The sequence below is a fragment of the Pongo abelii genome, chromosome 20 (assembly GCF_028885655.2).
Source record: "Pongo abelii isolate AG06213 chromosome 20, NHGRI_mPonAbe1-v2.0_pri, whole genome shotgun sequence".
Lineage (NCBI taxonomy): Eukaryota > Metazoa > Chordata > Mammalia > Primates > Hominidae > Pongo > Pongo abelii.
In genome coordinates, this window is record NC_072005.2 from 58,735,208 (window position 1) to 58,752,372 (window position 17,165).

The following is a 17,165-nucleotide window of genomic DNA, read 5'->3' on the forward strand; positions in this document are numbered from 1 at the left end:
AGGTGTGAGCCACCGTGCACAGTCGATTATGAATCTTAAAATGCTTCCTGTAAATATTATGTAGTTAAAGACTGATTTCCAGCATCTGACATAACGGTAGGTTTCTTGTTAACCAGTTTCTCTTCTTTCTGGGTAATTGCAAGTGAACATGTGCACATACTGACCCAAATAAAATCAGGGCCTCAACTGGGTCGTTTACTGAAAATTCCTGGGCAAATAGTCCATAAAAGCTGTTTACCTCTGAATGCACTATGGCTGGTTAAATAGAGAGAACATCCTTCTTCCAGCTGTAAAGGATGAAGCATATTAAACATTAGCCAGGCAGTAATGAAGCTAAATAACCATACAGCAGCTCTGTCTGACAATGTTGTGCTGGATATTGCAGTTTACTTTCAAGGTGCAGATATAAGGATTTAAAAAAAATAATAATTTTGGCCGGGCGCGATGGCTCACGTAATCCCAGCACTTTAAAGAGGCTGAGGCAGGTGGATCACAAGGTCAGGAGTTCAAGACCAGCCTGGCCAAGATGGTGAAACCTCGTCTCTACTAAAAATACAAAAATTAGCCAGGCATGGTGGCACTTGCCTATAATCCCAGCTACTCGGGAGGCTGAGGCAGAGAATTGCTTGAACCTGGGAGGTAGAGGTTGCAATGAGCCGAGATCACACCACTGTACCCCAGTCTGGGCGACAGAGCGAGACTCCATCTCAAAAAAATAATAATAATAATAATAATTTGGCACCAAATAAATATGAGTAGCATCCTTTGGCCTATGAAATAGAGTCAGGATTTGCAGGGAATTGAGTTTGAGAAATGAATGAATAAAGGCACCATGGTACCTGACCCCCTCATTTCATGTGTGTGACTCTGAGCACTCACAGGCATGTCCAGCAACTCAGCAGGTGGGTTAGCCTGGGGTTATACCTTGGACCTTATATCACTCTCAGTACCTCTTTAGGGCACTGACCTTATATCGGCTGTGGCAGACTCCTCCTGGTGTCCCCATTCATCTGATCAATTTCACTTCCTCTGCTCCAGTGGACCTTCTTTGTTCATTTCCTTATAACCCTGTGTATGGGTGCCATGTTGCCGGGGACCCTGTTGGACTGAACAAAGAAGGAACGCGGGAATTAAAAGAATATGTTTGGAAGAAGGGGTCAGGGGACTCCTTGCTTCTGGTGAACAAGGGCCCTGAGCTTCTAGCACCTTTCACATTGGATATGATTCGTTGTGACATGTTGATTTCTGTATATATAATATAATAATTAAAACTTGTTCCAAATTATACATATGAGATTGAGAATTTTAAAATTCCTATTTATAAGACATGTACAATCTATAAATCTTGGCATCAGAGGTTAGCTTCCACTTGTAATCCCTATTCAGCCAAAGGACAGTGACTTACGCAGTTGTGTGTCACTCTCTTCCCTTTTCCCAGAGTCGGGTAGGAAATGGGGCAGTGAAGTGGGAGAAAAAATCATTTTCTCTTATTACATAACACTTTTAATTAAATTAATTCATTAATATTTTAAGATGGGCCTGCCCTATCTCCCGGGCTGGAGTGCAGTGGCGTAATTTCCTCTAACTGCAGCCTTGACCTCCTAGGCTCAAGCGCTCCTCCTACTTCAGCCTCCCAAGTAGCTGGGACCACAGGTGTGAACCACCAAGACTGGCTGGTTTTGTATTTTTTTTTTTTTTTTTTGTAGAAATGGGGTTTCACTATGTTTCCCAGGCTGGTCTCAAAATCCTGGGCTCAAAGGATCCTCCTGCCTTGGTCTCCAAAATTACTGGTATTACAGGGATGAGCCACCATGTCTGGCCTACATAGACATTTTTTTTTTTTTTTTTGAGAGGGAGTTTTGCTCTTGTTGTCCAGGCTGGAGTGCAATGGCATGATCTCAGCTCACCTCCATTTCCCAGCTTCAAGCAATTCTACTGCCTCAGCCTCTAGAGTAGCTGGGATTACAGGCATGCACGACCACGCCCGGCTAATTTTGTGTTTTTAGTAGAGACGGGGTTTCTTCATGTTGGTCTAGGCTGGTCTCTAATTCCCCACCTCAGGTGATCCGCCCGCCTCGGCCTCCCAAAGTGCTGGGATTACAGGTGTAAGCCACCATGCCCAGCCCATAGTAGTTTTTAAAACAGACATCAGGATGCGGTGGCTCACGCCAGTAATCCTAGGACTTTGGGAGGCCGAGGTGCGTGGATCACGAGGTCAGGGGCTCGAGACCAGCGTGGCCAACACAGTGAAACCCCATCTCTACTAAAAAAATACAAAAATTAGCCGGGCATGGTGGCAGACGCCTGTAATCCCACCTACTCAGGAGGCTGAGGCAGGACAGTTGCTTGAACCTGGGAGGCAGAGGTTGCAGAGAGCCGAGGTTGTGCCACTGCACACCAGCCTGGGCAACACACCTAGACTGCATCGGAAAAAAAATAAAGAAAAAAAAGAACATCAAAGCCGGGTGTAGTGGCTCATGCCTCTAATCCCAGCACTTTGGGAGCAAATCACTGAAGGTCAGGAGTTCGAGACCAGCCTGGCCTATATGGTAAAACCCTGTCTCTACCAAAAGTACAAAAATTAGCGGGGCATGGTAACACACACCTCTAATTTCAGCTACTCCGGAGGCTGAGGCAGGAGAATTACTTGGACCCGGCTGGGAGGCAGAGGTTGCAGTGAGCCATGATTACACTACCGCACTCCAGCCTGGGTGACAGAGTGAGACTCCATCTCCACAAAAAAAAAAAAAAAAAAATTAGCCAAGGTTGGTGGCATGCGTCTGTAGTCCCATCTACTTGAGAGGCTGAGGCAGGAGAATCATGCCACTACACTCCAACCTGAGTGACAGAGCGTGACTCTGTCTCAAAAAACAAAAAAAGAAATAGCAATCAGCTCTTTAATGTCTCTCTTTGTATAAGCAGTAGTCCTGGCCGTGCGCGGTGGCTCACACTTGTAATCCTAGCACTTTGGAAGACTGATGTGGGCAAATCACCTAAGTCAGGGGTTCGAAACCAGCCTGACCAACATGGAGAAACCCTGTCTCTACTAAAACTACAAAATTAGCTGGGTGTGGTGGTGCATGCCTGTAATACCAGCAACTCAGGAGGCTGAGGCAGGAGAATTGCTTGAACCTGGGAAGCAAAGGTTGTGGTGAGCCAAGATCGTGCCATTGCACTCCAGCCTGGGCAACAAGAGGGAAACTCCGTCTCAAAAAATAAATAAATAAATAATAAAAATAAAAGCACTAGTCCTATTCACGTGTAGTCAACACGCATGGCCAAATTCTCTCACAGGCCCCATCTGCAGGAACATCCTATTGGGCAATAAGAACTCTGAACATCCCTTTTGGCCAATATAAACATTCAGACCAGGGAGCCTACATCAGGTTTTTGAAGTTTTTATTGTGCAATTTGTTTTATACAATGTTTTCTGTGATCTCAGTTTATAAATTTTCCCAGTACACATTCTATGTTTTATATTTTATGCACAGTTAACTAGATAACTAAGGGCAATGCATATATATAAAATTGCTCTATTGCCTGGTGTTACGTAACTGTACCTGTGACATCACAATTGCACCCTCTGACACTGTTAGTCAGTTCTTATTCCTTTTAATGCTGTGTATTTACTTGAACGCATACATCAGAAGGTATCTTAACATGTATCTTAACATGATCTTAACATGTATTTCAGTTCTTATAGTGTGTGCTGGTGTTAAGTAGAAGTTGTGGCTTTTGTCTTAAGAGAGAATTGTTTAGAATTCTGCAGGCTGTATAAATGTACTTATTATTTGCTTGCTGGTTTTATCATGGGTTAGAATAGTTTACTGATTAATATTTAAGATTTCACATATGGCTTTTCCGTATATGATATGTAATGGAACTGACACACTGCACTTGTTAATTTCAATAAGTCCCTGTTCTGCATGGATATAGGTAATTTTATGACAGGTATTCAGAAAAAGATTGTATTAACTTTTTTTTTTTTTGAGATGGAGTCTCGCTCTGTCACCCAGGCTGGAGTGCAGTGGCACAATCTTGGCTCACTGCAATCTCTGCCTCCCAGGTTCAAGGGATTTTTGTGCCTCAGCCTCCCAAGTAGCTGGGACTACAGGTGCCCGCCACCATGCCTGGCTGATTTTTGTAATCTTTTCTTACCTTCTCTGTGCTATGATTATTTGACAATACAGAATTTCCATTGGTTTTGGTTACTCTTACATAAGCTTCTTGTGGATTATTTACCAATATAGTATATTGTGTGGTCTTTTAGCATTTATTTGTATACAGTAAATATTGTCACTATGAAGAATATATACTTTTCTTCTCATTGATGTGACAGTGATATGTTTCTTGCAAACTGTGATACACTTTAGGGTCACAGTAGAAAAACACTCCTGACTTTAGGCTTACACATGTTTGTGCCCTGTCAGAGTTTTGTCATGATATTGGATACAGGCTTCCATAGAAATGATTTGGAGGACATGTAATCACCCTTTATTTATTAAAGAATCTTACTCCTTTTGTATTCCTAAACTTTGAAGGTCATGTTTGGGAAGTTTAAAATAAGTATTTTTTTGTGTCATATTTACACATTTCAGTATGATTTAGCATCTGGACTTAATTGGAAATGTATTGGTGTTTATATTTTGTAGATATCTCTTCCAAATGCTTGATGAAAAAGGTGGAAGGATTACTTGAGCCAGGGAGTTGAACGCTGCAGTGAGCCCTGTTTTTGCCAGCACATTCCGGCTTGGGTGAGTGAGCTACACCCTATCTCAAACAATTTAATAAATGAGAGGTATAATTCCTCCTTTGAAAATAAAGAAAGAGATTTTCTTTCCTTTCATCCCTTTTCTTAGGACATTTATTTAGAAAATATGCAAAAATACGAAAGTTAACTGGGCATGGTCCTGTGCGCTTGTAATACCAGCTACTCCAAAGGCTGAGGCAGAAGAATAGATTCCATCCAGGAGGCAGAGGCTGCCGTGAGCCACGATCTCGCAACTGCACCCCAGCATGGGCCACAGAGAAATACCCTGTCTCAAAAATAAAAGAAAAGAAAAGAGTAAAAATAGAGAAAGTAATAGATCTCTTTCACAAATGTGCTGGGACAACTAACTGGATATCCACATGGAAAAGTATAATGTTGGATCCCTATGTCACACCATGAAAAATTTTATTTAAAAACAGTAAAACAAACAAACAAAAAACAAGGCCGTGTGGGGTGGCTCACATCTGTAATCCAAGCAGTTTGGGAGGCTGAGGTGGGCAGATCACGAGGTCAGGAGATCGAGACCATCCTGGCTAACACGGTGAAACCCCATCTCTACTAAAAATACAAAAAATTAGCTGGGCGTCGTGGCGGTCGCCTCAAATCCCAGTTACTCGAAAGTCTGAGGCAGGAGAATGGCGTGAACCCGGGAGTTGGAGCTTGCAGTTAGCCAAAATCGTGCCACTGCACTCCAGCCTGGGCGGCAGAGAGAGATTCTGTCTCCAAAAAAAAAAAAAAAAAGAAAAGAAAAAGAAAAAGAGCGAGGGAGAGGCCAGGAAGGGAGCCCTGCGGGAGGGGGTATTACTTTGTCCCCCAGGCTGGCCTGGACTCCCAGGTTCAGCGATTCTCTGGCCGCTGCTTCCTGAGTAGCTGGGACCTCAGGCTTCCGCCTGGTGCCTGCATCCCTGCTGTGTTTAAGCAGCAGGTGGTGACCTCACTTCTCCCTGGCCTGAGCACTCGGTCCCGCATCCCAGGGGGAGGCCCTAGGGATGGCTCTGAAGCTGAGCAGGGGTGGACTCTCCCTCCTGAGTGAATGGCGAATAGAAACGGAGAGGATTTCTGTTCTGTTCTGTGGGCCATCAGCATGAAATCATTTATGTTCCACCCAGGCAGGGCTTTGCATTTCACATTTTAGTTTGCATGCCCGTTCCAGACAATTCCAGGGCTTTTGAATCATGCCTCAGCCTTCCTGGCCGCTCTCACCTCCAAAAACTGAAAAAACAAAGGCGCTGGGTGCGAGGTGGAGAGATACACAGGTCCCGCCAGGTCCCGCCCCGCCCCGCCCCGCCCCGCCCCGCCCCGCCCCGCCCTCTGGAGGTTCTAAAGGGCAAGGTCTCTCCGCCTCGCGCCCCGACCCTACCCCGCCCAGGCCCCGCCAAACTGTTCGCGGGCCCCGCCCAGGCCTGGCTTCTGTCCTGCGCGCGCAAACTCAGAGGCGGATCGCTTGGAGTGAAGGTCCTGCCGCGGCACGTGAGTTTCACTCTGTCTTGTATTAAGTCCGCGCTTCCCAGCTCCCCGGCGCTTCTGTCCCTGGGACGTGGGGTCCCCACGGACCTGGAAATTCTTGCCTGTCTTCCTTCACATAGAGCAAATTGAGATGTCCCAGTAAGAGTCCGGGAGGTGCTTGCTTTTGGGTTTGAAGTCCTCCGGAGGCTGGTCCAGTCCCCGGTCTTTCTGCTGTAGGGCAATGTATACACTTCCTATCGCGTAGTTTTCCTGCTCAAAACCTTTTTCTGACTCTCCCGCCTTGTGCTTCTTAAAGTCCTCACCCGCCGGGTGGATTCCCGCCCTGGGCGCCTCCCAGCCTCTCCCTCTTCGGCCCCTGGAGCAAAGCGCTGCGGCCCCAGTCCTGCCTGGTCCTGGGATCCTGCAGGTGTCACCCTTGTCTTAAGGCGCCGTCGCCCCCTACGTCCCTCCTCGTGCCGGGTCCTGCTGCTCCCAAAGTTTTCCTTCTTAGTCACCGCTTCCTCTGAACCAGCGTTGGGCAGGTCCCAGGGGCTTGTCCTTTGACCCCGGGTATTCTTGCCTGCCCAGCTCCACCTCCCGGAAAACGCACTTCTGCTGGATGCAGGCGTTTTATTCCAAACCCGCAGAGTTTTGCTGGTGGCAAGAACAGAGGGAGAACCACAGCAGGGAGGACACCTGGGGATCTGGGGTGCTAGAGAGTGGGGACGGGGGGTGTAACAGGGAAGAGAGAATTTAACGGGGAGAGCAGAGGAGACGTAAAGAGGCGGTAATATATAGAGATTGAGGACGACGGAAAGATGGGGAGAAGGGCAACAAGAGGTTAAATAATGACTGGGCGCGGTGGCTTATGCCTGTAATCCCAGCAGTTTTGGAGGCTGAGGCGGGCGGATCACCGGAAGTCCGCAGTTCGAGACCAGCCTGCCCAACATAGAGAAACCCCGTCCCTACTAAAAATGCAAAATTAGCAAGGCGCGGTTGCACATGCCTGTAATGCCAGCTATTAGGGAGGCTGAGGCCGGAGAATCGCTTGAAGCTGGGAGGCGGAGGTTGTGGTGAGCCGAGATCTCACCATTTCACTTCAGCCTGGGCAACAAGAGCAAAACTCCCTCCAAAAAAAAAAAAAAAGTTAAATAAGTTGTGTGGATGGAGCAGAAGAGGTGGAAGAGAAGTAATAGAGGGAAGAATGGGATAAATAGCAGGAGAGTAGAGGGGTACAAAATGAGGAGCAGAATCCCAGGGAAAAAGACAAGAAAACAAGAGCTAGAGAGAGAAGGGGAGAATGAGAGATGTGTAAAGAATTAGGGAAGGAAGCACAGTAATGAAGAAAGAGGGGCTGGGCGCAGTGGCTCAAGCCTGTAATCCCAGCACTTTAGGAGACCGAGGCAGAGGGATTGCTTGAGTCCAGGAGTTCAAGACCAGCCTAGGCAAAATAGTGGGACCCGCCATCGCTGTCAAAAAAAAAAAAGAAAAAAAATATAACCGGGCATGATAGTGTGCACCTGTAATTTCAGCTACTCTGTAGGAGGATGCTGGAGGATCACTCGAGCCCAGGAGCTCCAGGCTGCTGTGAGCAGAGATCATGCCACTGTACTCCAGCCTGGTCAAAAGAGCAAGACCCTGTCTCAAAAGAAAAAAAGGGTGGGGGACTTCGGGTACAGATGAGTGGGTGAGTTCATTGGATATGATTACCTGTGACATGTTGACTTCTGTGTATATAGTCTAATAACTTGTTTAAATTATGCAGATGAGTTTGAGAATTTTAAAAGTCCTATCTGTGAGTCATGTACATTCTATAAATCTTGGCATCAGAGGTTAGCTTCCACTTGGAATCCCTATTCAGCCCGAGGGCAGTGACATTCAATTGTGAGTCACTCTCTTCCCTTTTCCCATGTTGGGTAGGAAGTGGGGCAGTGATGTGGGAAAAAAAATCACTTTCTGTTATTAAGTAATACTTTTAATTAATTAATTAATATTTTGAGACAGGGTCTGGCTCTATTGCCCAGGCTGGAGTACGATGGCATTATCTACTCTAACTGCGGCCTCGACCTCCTAGGCTCAAGCGATCCTCCTCCCTCAGTCTCCCGAGTAGCTGAGACCACAGGTGTGAGACACCAAGCCCAGCTAGTAGTTTTTTTTTCTTTGTTTGTTTTTTTTGTAGAAACAGAGTTTCAGTATGTTTCCCGGGGTGGTCTCAAAATCCTGGGCTCAAAGGTTCCTCCTGTCTTGGCCTTGCAAAGTACAGGGATCACAGGGATGAGCCACCGTGCCCGGCCTACATACTAATTATTATTATTATTATTAGTTTTTTGAGGTGGAGTTTCACTCCTGTTGCCCAGGCTGGAGTGCAATGGCACGATCTTGGCTAGTGACTATCTGTGCCTTTAGGGTTGAAGCGATTCTCCTGCCATACTACCCCCGAGTAGCTGGGATTACAGGCATGTGCCACCATGCCCTGCTAATTTTGGATTAGGAGGCCGAGGTAGGAGAATCACTTGAACCCAGGAGGCAGAGGTTGTGGTGAGCTGAGATCGCACCATTGTACTTCAGCGTGGGCAATAAGAGCAAAACTCTGTCTCAAAAAAAAAAAACAAAAAAGAATGGAGCAAAACAGGAGAGGGGCATAAAATGAGCAGAAGCCCAGGGGGAAATGCAGAGAAGAAACAGATGGAGAGAGAAAGTGAGAAAGGGCTAGGTGTAGAATGATGGAGGGAAGCAGTAATGAAGACGAAGGGGGACCCTGAGTGCAGATGAGTGGTGAGTTGATTGGATGTGATGATGAAGTGATGGCATGTTGCTTTCTCTGTATATAAGGTAACAAATTTAAAATTTGTTTAAATTATACGGATGAGAATGAGAGTTGCAAAATCCAACGTCTAAGTGTGCTGCATTTTATGATTATGGCATCAGAGGCCAGCTGCCCTCTGCAACCCCTCTTCAGCCAGAGGACAGTGACTTGACTCATTAGTTGTGGATCACCCTCTTCCCTTTTCATGGATGGGGTGGGGAGTGGGGGAGAGAAGTAGGGTAAGAAGTGACTGAGTCTCTGTTACTATATGGAACGTGATGAAAGGAGTATTAAAAGTGCTTTTGTTCTCTTTTTGTAATTGGTTTTCTTTTTTCTAGTTCTTCCTCATTTCATTAGTTTGTCTTTTTTTTTTTCCTTTTTGAGATGCAGTCTCTCTCTGTCACTCAGGCTGGAGTGGAGTGGAGCAATCTTGACCCACTGTAACCTCTGCCTCCCGGGTTCAAGCAATTTTCTGCCTCAGTCTCCCGAGCAGCTGGGATTATAGGCCCCCACAACCACACCTGTCTGGTTTTTGTATTTTTAGTAGGGACAGGATTCACCATCTTGGCAAGATGGTTCTTGAACTCATGACCTCGTGATCCACCCTCCTCGGCCTCCCAAAGTGCTGCAATTACAGGCGTGAGCCACCACGCTTGGCCTCATTAGCTGTTTTTTATTTATTTATTTATTTATTTATTTATTTGAGACAGAGTCTCTCTCTGTCACCCAGGCTGGAGTGCAATGGTGCAATCTCGGTCACTGCAACCTTTGCCTCTGGGGTTGATGTGATTCTCCTGCCTCAGCCTCCTAAGTAGTTATGATTACAGGCATGCAGCACCATGGCCGGCTAATTTTGTATTTTCAGTAGAGATGGCGTTTCTCCATCTTGGTCAGGCTGGTCTTGAACTCCTGACCTCAGGTGATCCTCCCACCTCAGCTTCCCAAGGTGCTGGGATTACAGGCATGAGCTGCCGCACCCAGCCTTTAATTTTTGTTTTTTTGAGATACTCTTACTTTTGTCCAGGCTGGAGTGCAGTGGCAGGATCACAGCTCAGTGCCACAGCAACCTCCTGGGCTCAAGTGATTTTCCCACCTCAGGCTCCGGAGTAGCTGGGGCCACAGGCATGCTCCACCAGGCCCAGCTAATGTTTAGATATATATATTTATTTATTGAGACTCTCTGTCACCCAGGCTGGAGTGCAGTGGCATGATCTCGTCTCACTGCAACCTCCACCTCCTGGTGTCAAGCGATTCTCCTGCCTCAGCCTCCTGAGTAGCTGGGATTACAGACGCCCACCACCCTCCCAGCTAATGTTTGTACTTTTAGTAGAGACAGATTTCACCATGTTGGCCAGGCTGGTCTCAAACTCCTGACTTCATGATCTGCCCACCTCGGCCTCCCAAAGTGCATGGGTTACAGGTGTCCACCACTATGCCCTGATAATTTTAGTATTTTTAGTAGAGACATAGTTTCTCCATGTTGGCCAGGCTGGTCTTGAACTCCTAACCTTGTAATCTTCCTGCCCTGGCCTCCCAAAGTGCTGGGATTATAGGCGTGAGTCACCATACCTGGCCTTACTGTTTTCAAAGTATGATATATTTTCAACTATTTCTCCTTTGAGCCAAGATTTCATTACATCTATATTTTTTAACCATTTTAAAATTGTTTCTCTATGAAATTGTGTTCAGTTTACATTGAGGTCTGCGTGCTTTCTAGTCTTTATCATATATCGAAAACATTTTCTATTATGTGATATATGATGTTAGGTTGTTTCAGTGTGTACTTGATAAAGATATCAAGGACCTTTTTTCTTTTTTTTCTTTGTATTTTTAGTAGAGACAGGGTTTCACCGTGTTAGCCAGGATGGTCTCGATCTCCTGACCTCGTGATCCTCCCGCCTTGGCCTCCCAAAGTGCTGGGATTACAGGCGTGAGCCACCGCACCTGGCAAGGACCTTTTTTCTTTATCCTAACATGAAAATTTAGTTAAAGTAGCCTATTCCATTTTCTTTTCTTAGGTCATCTGAAAAAATGGTGATCTGTGAGCTTCTAAGTAAGTGTCTCCCTCAAGTCCCTCTGGTCCATAATATTCTCTGCAGATGTTGAAGGATGGGCTGGATTGACTTGGAACCTTGGTTTAGCAGAGCCCATGTGTTCATGAGAAAAGCATTTGCTCAGATCTCATTTCTACAGCTGCCTCTTTTTCAGTGTTTTAAACGCCTATTGCTATGCATGCGCAGTTGTGTATATTTTGAACATTTTTCTGGGAGTGAGTAATGATATGTTTGGGATTGCTGTCATCAGAACCTTATAACTTGAAAGAAGTTTCCTTTGCTCAGGTACATAAGATGGTCCTGGAATTTTTGTTTGTTCGTTTTTCTTTGAGATGGAGTGTCGCTCTGTCGCCCAGGCTGGAGTGCAGTGGCATGATCTCAGCTCACTGCAACCTCCACCTCCCGGGTTCAAACAATTCTTTTGTCTCAGCCTCCCAAGTAGCAGGGACTACAGGCGCCTGCCACCATGCCTGGCTGATTTGTGTATTTTTTTTTTTTTTTTTTTTTCTGAGACGGAGTCTTGCTTTGTCGCCCAGGCTGGAGTGCAGTGGCACAATCTCCTCTCACTGCAAGCTCCACCTCCCTGGCTCATGCCATTCTCCAGCCTCAGCCTCCAGAGTAGCTGGGACTACAGGCACCTGCCACCGCGCCCAGAGAATTTTTTGTATTTTTAGTGGAGACAGTCATTCATCGTATTAGCCAGGATGGTAATTTGTGTATTTTTTGTAGAGACGGGATGTCACCATATTGGCCAGGATGGTCTTGAACTCCTGACCTTGTGATTTGCCCACTTCAGCCTGCCAAAATGTTGGGATTACAGGAATGAGCCACCTCGCCTGGCCGCTTTTTTTTTTTTTTTTTTTTGTAAGATAGACTGTTACCCTATCACCCAGGCTGGAATGCAGTGGAACAATCTTGGATCACTGCAGCCTCTGCCTTCCGGGCTCAAGTGATCGTGCATCAGCCTCCCAGGTAGTTGGGACCACAGATGCACACCATGAGGCCTGGCTAAGTTTTTGTGTTTTTGGTAGAGATGGGGTTTACTATGTTGCCCATGTTCGTCTCAAACTTCTCAGCTCAAGTGATCGGCCTGCCTCAACTACCCAATGTGCTGGGATTACAAGGGTGAGTCACCACTCCTGGCTTGTCTTGGAATTTTCTAGACGAGGAAGACCAAGGCAGCCTATTGGCCCTTCCAGGCAATCACATGGGAATCAGCCACACCTCCTTCCTCCTCACCTCAGAGCTTCTCAGAATAACTTGGTGAAATGTCTCCCGCTGTGAGCCTCAGTGAGCCCACCTGTAACATAGAGGTGAGGCATAAGACCGGAAAAGCTCAGTCAGTGACACTGACCCCTGAAATGACTGACAAAATACAGTGTGTGGCTTTTCTTCTGGGAGAGGGTAGTGCTGATTTTTAACTCAAATTTCAAATGAATTCCAGTTCTCTAAAATGAGCAAAAACAGGGGATTAGACTCAAATCACCTTGAACCTTATCATCTCACAGCTTTCACCCACCTACACGACTCCATGTCCCCTGCAGGCCTCGCCCCTGAGCTCTACAATCCTGTGTCCAGTTGTCTCCTCAGCTCTCTCTTGGGACATCAAACAGGCATCCCCACCTTCCAGTGTCCATAAGTGACTTCCTAAATCCCCAAACACATTCCCTTGCAGTCTGCACATCTCAGATGAGAGTGACTGTGTACTTCCGGAAACTTAGCCTAACTTGACAGCATGTATTTTAAATATGGGAAATATATTACATTATTTGTAAGTGTTGTAATTTATAATACAAAGAGAAACTTACATGTATATGTGAAAAAAGTGAGAAGATACATCACTTCCAAATTTTTTTTTTTTTTTTTTTTGAGACGAATTTTCACTCTTGTGGCCGAGGCTGGAGTGCAAATGCCATGTTCTCAGCTCACTGCAACCTCTGTCTCCTGGGATCAAGGGATTCTCCTGCCTCAGACTCCTGAGGAGCTGGGATCACAATCGACTTTCAAAATGCTTTTGGGTTGTGGGAGAAACATGTTTGAAGACCGTGTCCCTATGGGTCTGTGCCCCCAGGACTTCTCTGACCTCATCTCCTACCATTGCCCTCCTCTCTTCCACTGCTGCAGCCACACGGGCCACTTTCCTCTTCCTGGGGCTGAGGTTGCTCCTGTCTCAGGGCCTTCACTTGAGCTGTCCCTCTGCCTAGGACTCTGCCCTTCAGCTGCAAGTGACAAGCAGCCTTTCTTTCCTAGTTCCTTGTTCTGATATCATCTTCTCCGGGTTTCCTTTGTGATCTCCCACAGCCCCCATTTGACATTGCAGCTGTGAAACCAGAAAATCTTACAGAGATCTCAGTTAATTTAGAAAGTTTATTTTGCCCAAGGTGGTCAGCGCAGAGCTTAATTTTATACACTTTATGGAGACATGAGACATAAATCAGTGTATGTAAGAAGTACATTGGTTTGGTCTGGGAAGTTGGGAGAACTTTAAACAAAGGCAGGAAGACTTGAAGCAGGGAAGGGGCTTTTAGGTCACAGAGAACTGAGGCACAAATGGTTGCAATCTTTTGAGTTTCCTTTTTTTTTTTTGAGATGAAGTCCCATTTTGTCGCCCAGGCTGGAGTGCAGTGGCATGATCTCGGCTTACTGCAACCTCTGCCTCCTGGGTTCAAGTGATTCTCCTGCCTCTGTTTCCCAAGTAGATGCCCGGATCATTTTTGTATTTTTAGTAGAGATGTCCTTTCACCATGTTGGCTGGGACGGTGTCGAACTCTTGACCCAGAGTGACCTGCCTGCCTCGGCCTCCCACAGTGCTGTGATTACAGTCCTGAGCCACTGTGCTGGGTCCTTCTTTTGAGTTTGGTTAGCCTTTCAAAGGAGGCACTCAGATACACATCTATGTCAGGGAGCAGGGGGTGACTTTAAATAGAAGGGGAGTCTGGTTCCCTAAGCAGTTCCCAGCTTGACTTTTCCCTTTTGCTTAGTTATTTGGGGCCCCAAGATTTATTTTCCTTACACACAGCCCAACCCTCACCCCACCTCTGGTCCCCATTGACTGTTCTATGTGACTTCTTTTTTTTGAGATGGAGTCTTGCTCTGTCACCCAGGCTGGAGTGCAGTGGTCGATCTCGGCTCACTGCAACCTCTGTCTCCCAGCTTCAAGCAATTCACCTGCCTCAGCCTCCTGAATAGCTGGGATTACGGGCACCCACTACCATGCCTAGCTAATTTTTGTATTTTTAGTAGAGAAGGCATTTCACCATGTTGGCCAGTCTGGTCTTGAAGTCCTGACCTCGTGATCCACCCACCTAGGCCTCCCAAAGTGCTGGAATTATAGGTGTGAGCCACTGCACCTGGCTTCTTTGTGATTATTTTTGTGCCTTTGTCATCCACTGTCTGGATCCTGGTGAGAACAAGGCCCCAAGGGGAGGGCAGAGCCAGAACGTGGGGCTGTGCTGGGCTCACCCCCTCTGAGTGAAGCTCAACCCTGGCTTCACATTAGAGTGCAGAGCATTTTGCAAACAGAGCTTTTGTGCTGCTTTAGCAGAGATTCTTATTCCGATGGGATGGAACCCACTCTCAGTAACACCTGCAGTAGCCCAGGTGCTTGCCATCTGTGTGTAGCATTGAGCTTGGAAGCTCTGTGTCCTCCATTTCTGAGGGCTGAGCTCAGCCTGTGATCCACAGAGAGGTGAGGAGCTCTCCTCTGGATGGGGATTGATCAGGGATGGGTCTGTGCCCCAAAGGGGAGATCAGTCCAGCTCAGTTCCCCACTGCTGCCTCGTGTGTGGTGGCTTCTCCAGGAGGGGAGTGAGATCTGAAGACTGTGGTCAAACATACGCTGATAGGTCTTCCTGTGGGACTTTCTTATGTCTGCATGATCTCTGGTGCACTGGGCAGTGGGGGACTTCTTTCTACAGGGTGACATCTCCCCGTTCATGTGTTTTTATCACAGGAACCGAGTGAGTCATTTCTAACATGAAGTCTTGTTTTTCTTCCACATACAGGATTGATTTCTAAAGACTCATGTTATGTGAGGAAGCAGCTCAGAAGAGGAAAGGAAAGGAGCCAGGCATGGCTCTTCCTCAGGTGAAGTGATATTCCTCTGTGGATTAATCTGTCTCTTTCCTTTCTGAAATGTAGTAGTATTATATTGTATTGTAGTAATGTATTGTAGTAGCCAGTCTTTTCTGAGTCTGAAGCATTTTTGCCTGACACGTTCGCTTGCACTCACCCATGCCTGCCCTCAGTTCCTCTCATCTGCTCAAAAGAACTCCATCTCCTGTGACCCAGTGAGATGAACTTGGGAAGAGGCTCCACTGGGCATGGTCCTGGGAAGGGCTCACCCAGACATGGATAAACATGGGGTGTGGGCCCGTTGATGTCAGCACTGCTGGGCAGCCTGGATTGTTCAGGGGCCACATCTGGATGTCAGCTGTTTGTGCATCAGTTCAGAGAAACTATATATGAAATACATATGTTAATGTGCCCAGATATGTGGCAAATTCTGGGAAAGGAGAGAAATAAGGGGAAGTATTTTGTATCTGATTTGGTAATGCATTTGAAGCCACACTAGTAGATCAAGATGTCTCTGTCTCCAAACTTTTTTTGTTTTGTTTTGTTTTAAGAGACAGAACATTGGTCCAGGTGCTCACACTTGTAATCCCAGCCTTTGGGAGGCCAAGGCAGGAAGATCACTTGAGGTCAGGAGTTCAAGACCAGCCTGTCCAACATGGTGAAACCCCATCTCTACTAAAAATTCAAAAATTAGCTGCGTGTGGTGGTGCATGCCTGTAATCTCAGCTACTTAGGAGGCTGAGGCAGGAGAATCACTTGAGCCCAGGAGGTGGAGGTTACCATATGCTGAAATTGTGCCACTGCACTCCAGCCTGGGAAATGGAGCGAGACTCTGTCTCAAAAGAAAGAGAGAGAGAGAAGGTGTTGCTCTGTGGCTTAGTTCTGGAGTACAATGACACAATTCAGAGTTTACAGCAGCCTCAAACTCCTGGGCTCAACTAATCCCTACTTTAGATTCCCAAAGAGCCTGAGTGATAGGCGTGGGTCACCATATGTATGTACATATGTTAAGATGGAGTCTCCCTCAGTCACCAAAGCTGGAGTGCAATGGCATGATCTCGGCTCACTGCAACCTCTCCCTCTGGGTTTCAAGCAATTTTTCTGCCTCGGTCTCCCGAGTTGCTGGGACCACAGGACGCACCACCACACCCAGCTAGTTTTTGTACTTTTAGTTAAGACAGGGTTTCATTATGTTCTTTAGGCTCATCTCAAACTCCTGATCTCGTGATCTGCCTGTCTTGGACTCCCTAAGTGCTGAGATTAAAGGTGTGCACCACCATGTCCGGCCTTATTTTTTATATTGTATTTTTATTTTGTTGTCCAGGCTGGATGGCAGTACTGCAATCATAGCTCACTATAGCCTTGATATCCTGGCCTCCAGTGATCCTCCCCTCTTGGCCTCCCAAATTGCTGGCATTCCAGATGGAGACAGCCAGCCCGGCTGGACTCTGCACTTTTTTGAGATGGAGTCTCTCTTTGTTGCCCAGCTTGCATTGCAGTGGTGGGATCTCAGCTCACTGCAACCACTGCCTTCTGGCTTCAAGCAATTCTTTTGCCTCAGCCTCCTGAGTATCTGGGATTACAGGCATTTGCTGTCACACCTGGCTAAGTTTTTTGTATTTTTAGTAGAGATGTGGTTTCAGCATGTTCCCAGGCTGGTCTCGAATTCCTGAACTCATGATCTGCTCACCTCAGTCTCCCAAGTGCTGGGATTACAGGCATGAGCCACTATGCCTGACCAATCATGATAGTTTTTAGATTCAGACTTTTCCTTGAAAGCCATTCGACTTTGTCCTCTGAAACACCACTTGTATCTTAGCTCATCTAGAGACTTAATATCACCTGGTATGTTGAACATAATATCTGACATGTCTGTAGAGAAAACCCTGTGTTGGCTTTTTTTTTTTTTTTTTTTTTGAGATGGAGTCTTGCTCTGTTGCCAGGCTAAAGTGCAGTGGTGTGATCTTGGCTCACTGCGACATCTGCCTCCTGGATTCAAGTGATCCTCCTGCCT

General features: G+C 46.5%; 1 protein-coding gene across 1 annotated transcript in view; it reads left to right on the forward strand.

The window, feature by feature from the left end:
- ZNF578 (zinc finger protein 578) overlaps window positions 1–17,165 on the forward strand; it is a 49,101-nt gene that overhangs the window by 24,042 nt on the left and 7,894 nt on the right. The window contains 2 exon segments of the mRNA XM_063720249.1: window positions 4,653–4,754; window positions 15,082–15,163. Coding sequence (XP_063576319.1) covers window positions 15,101–15,163 — 63 coding nt within the window. The 5' untranslated portion in view covers window positions 4,653–4,754; window positions 15,082–15,100.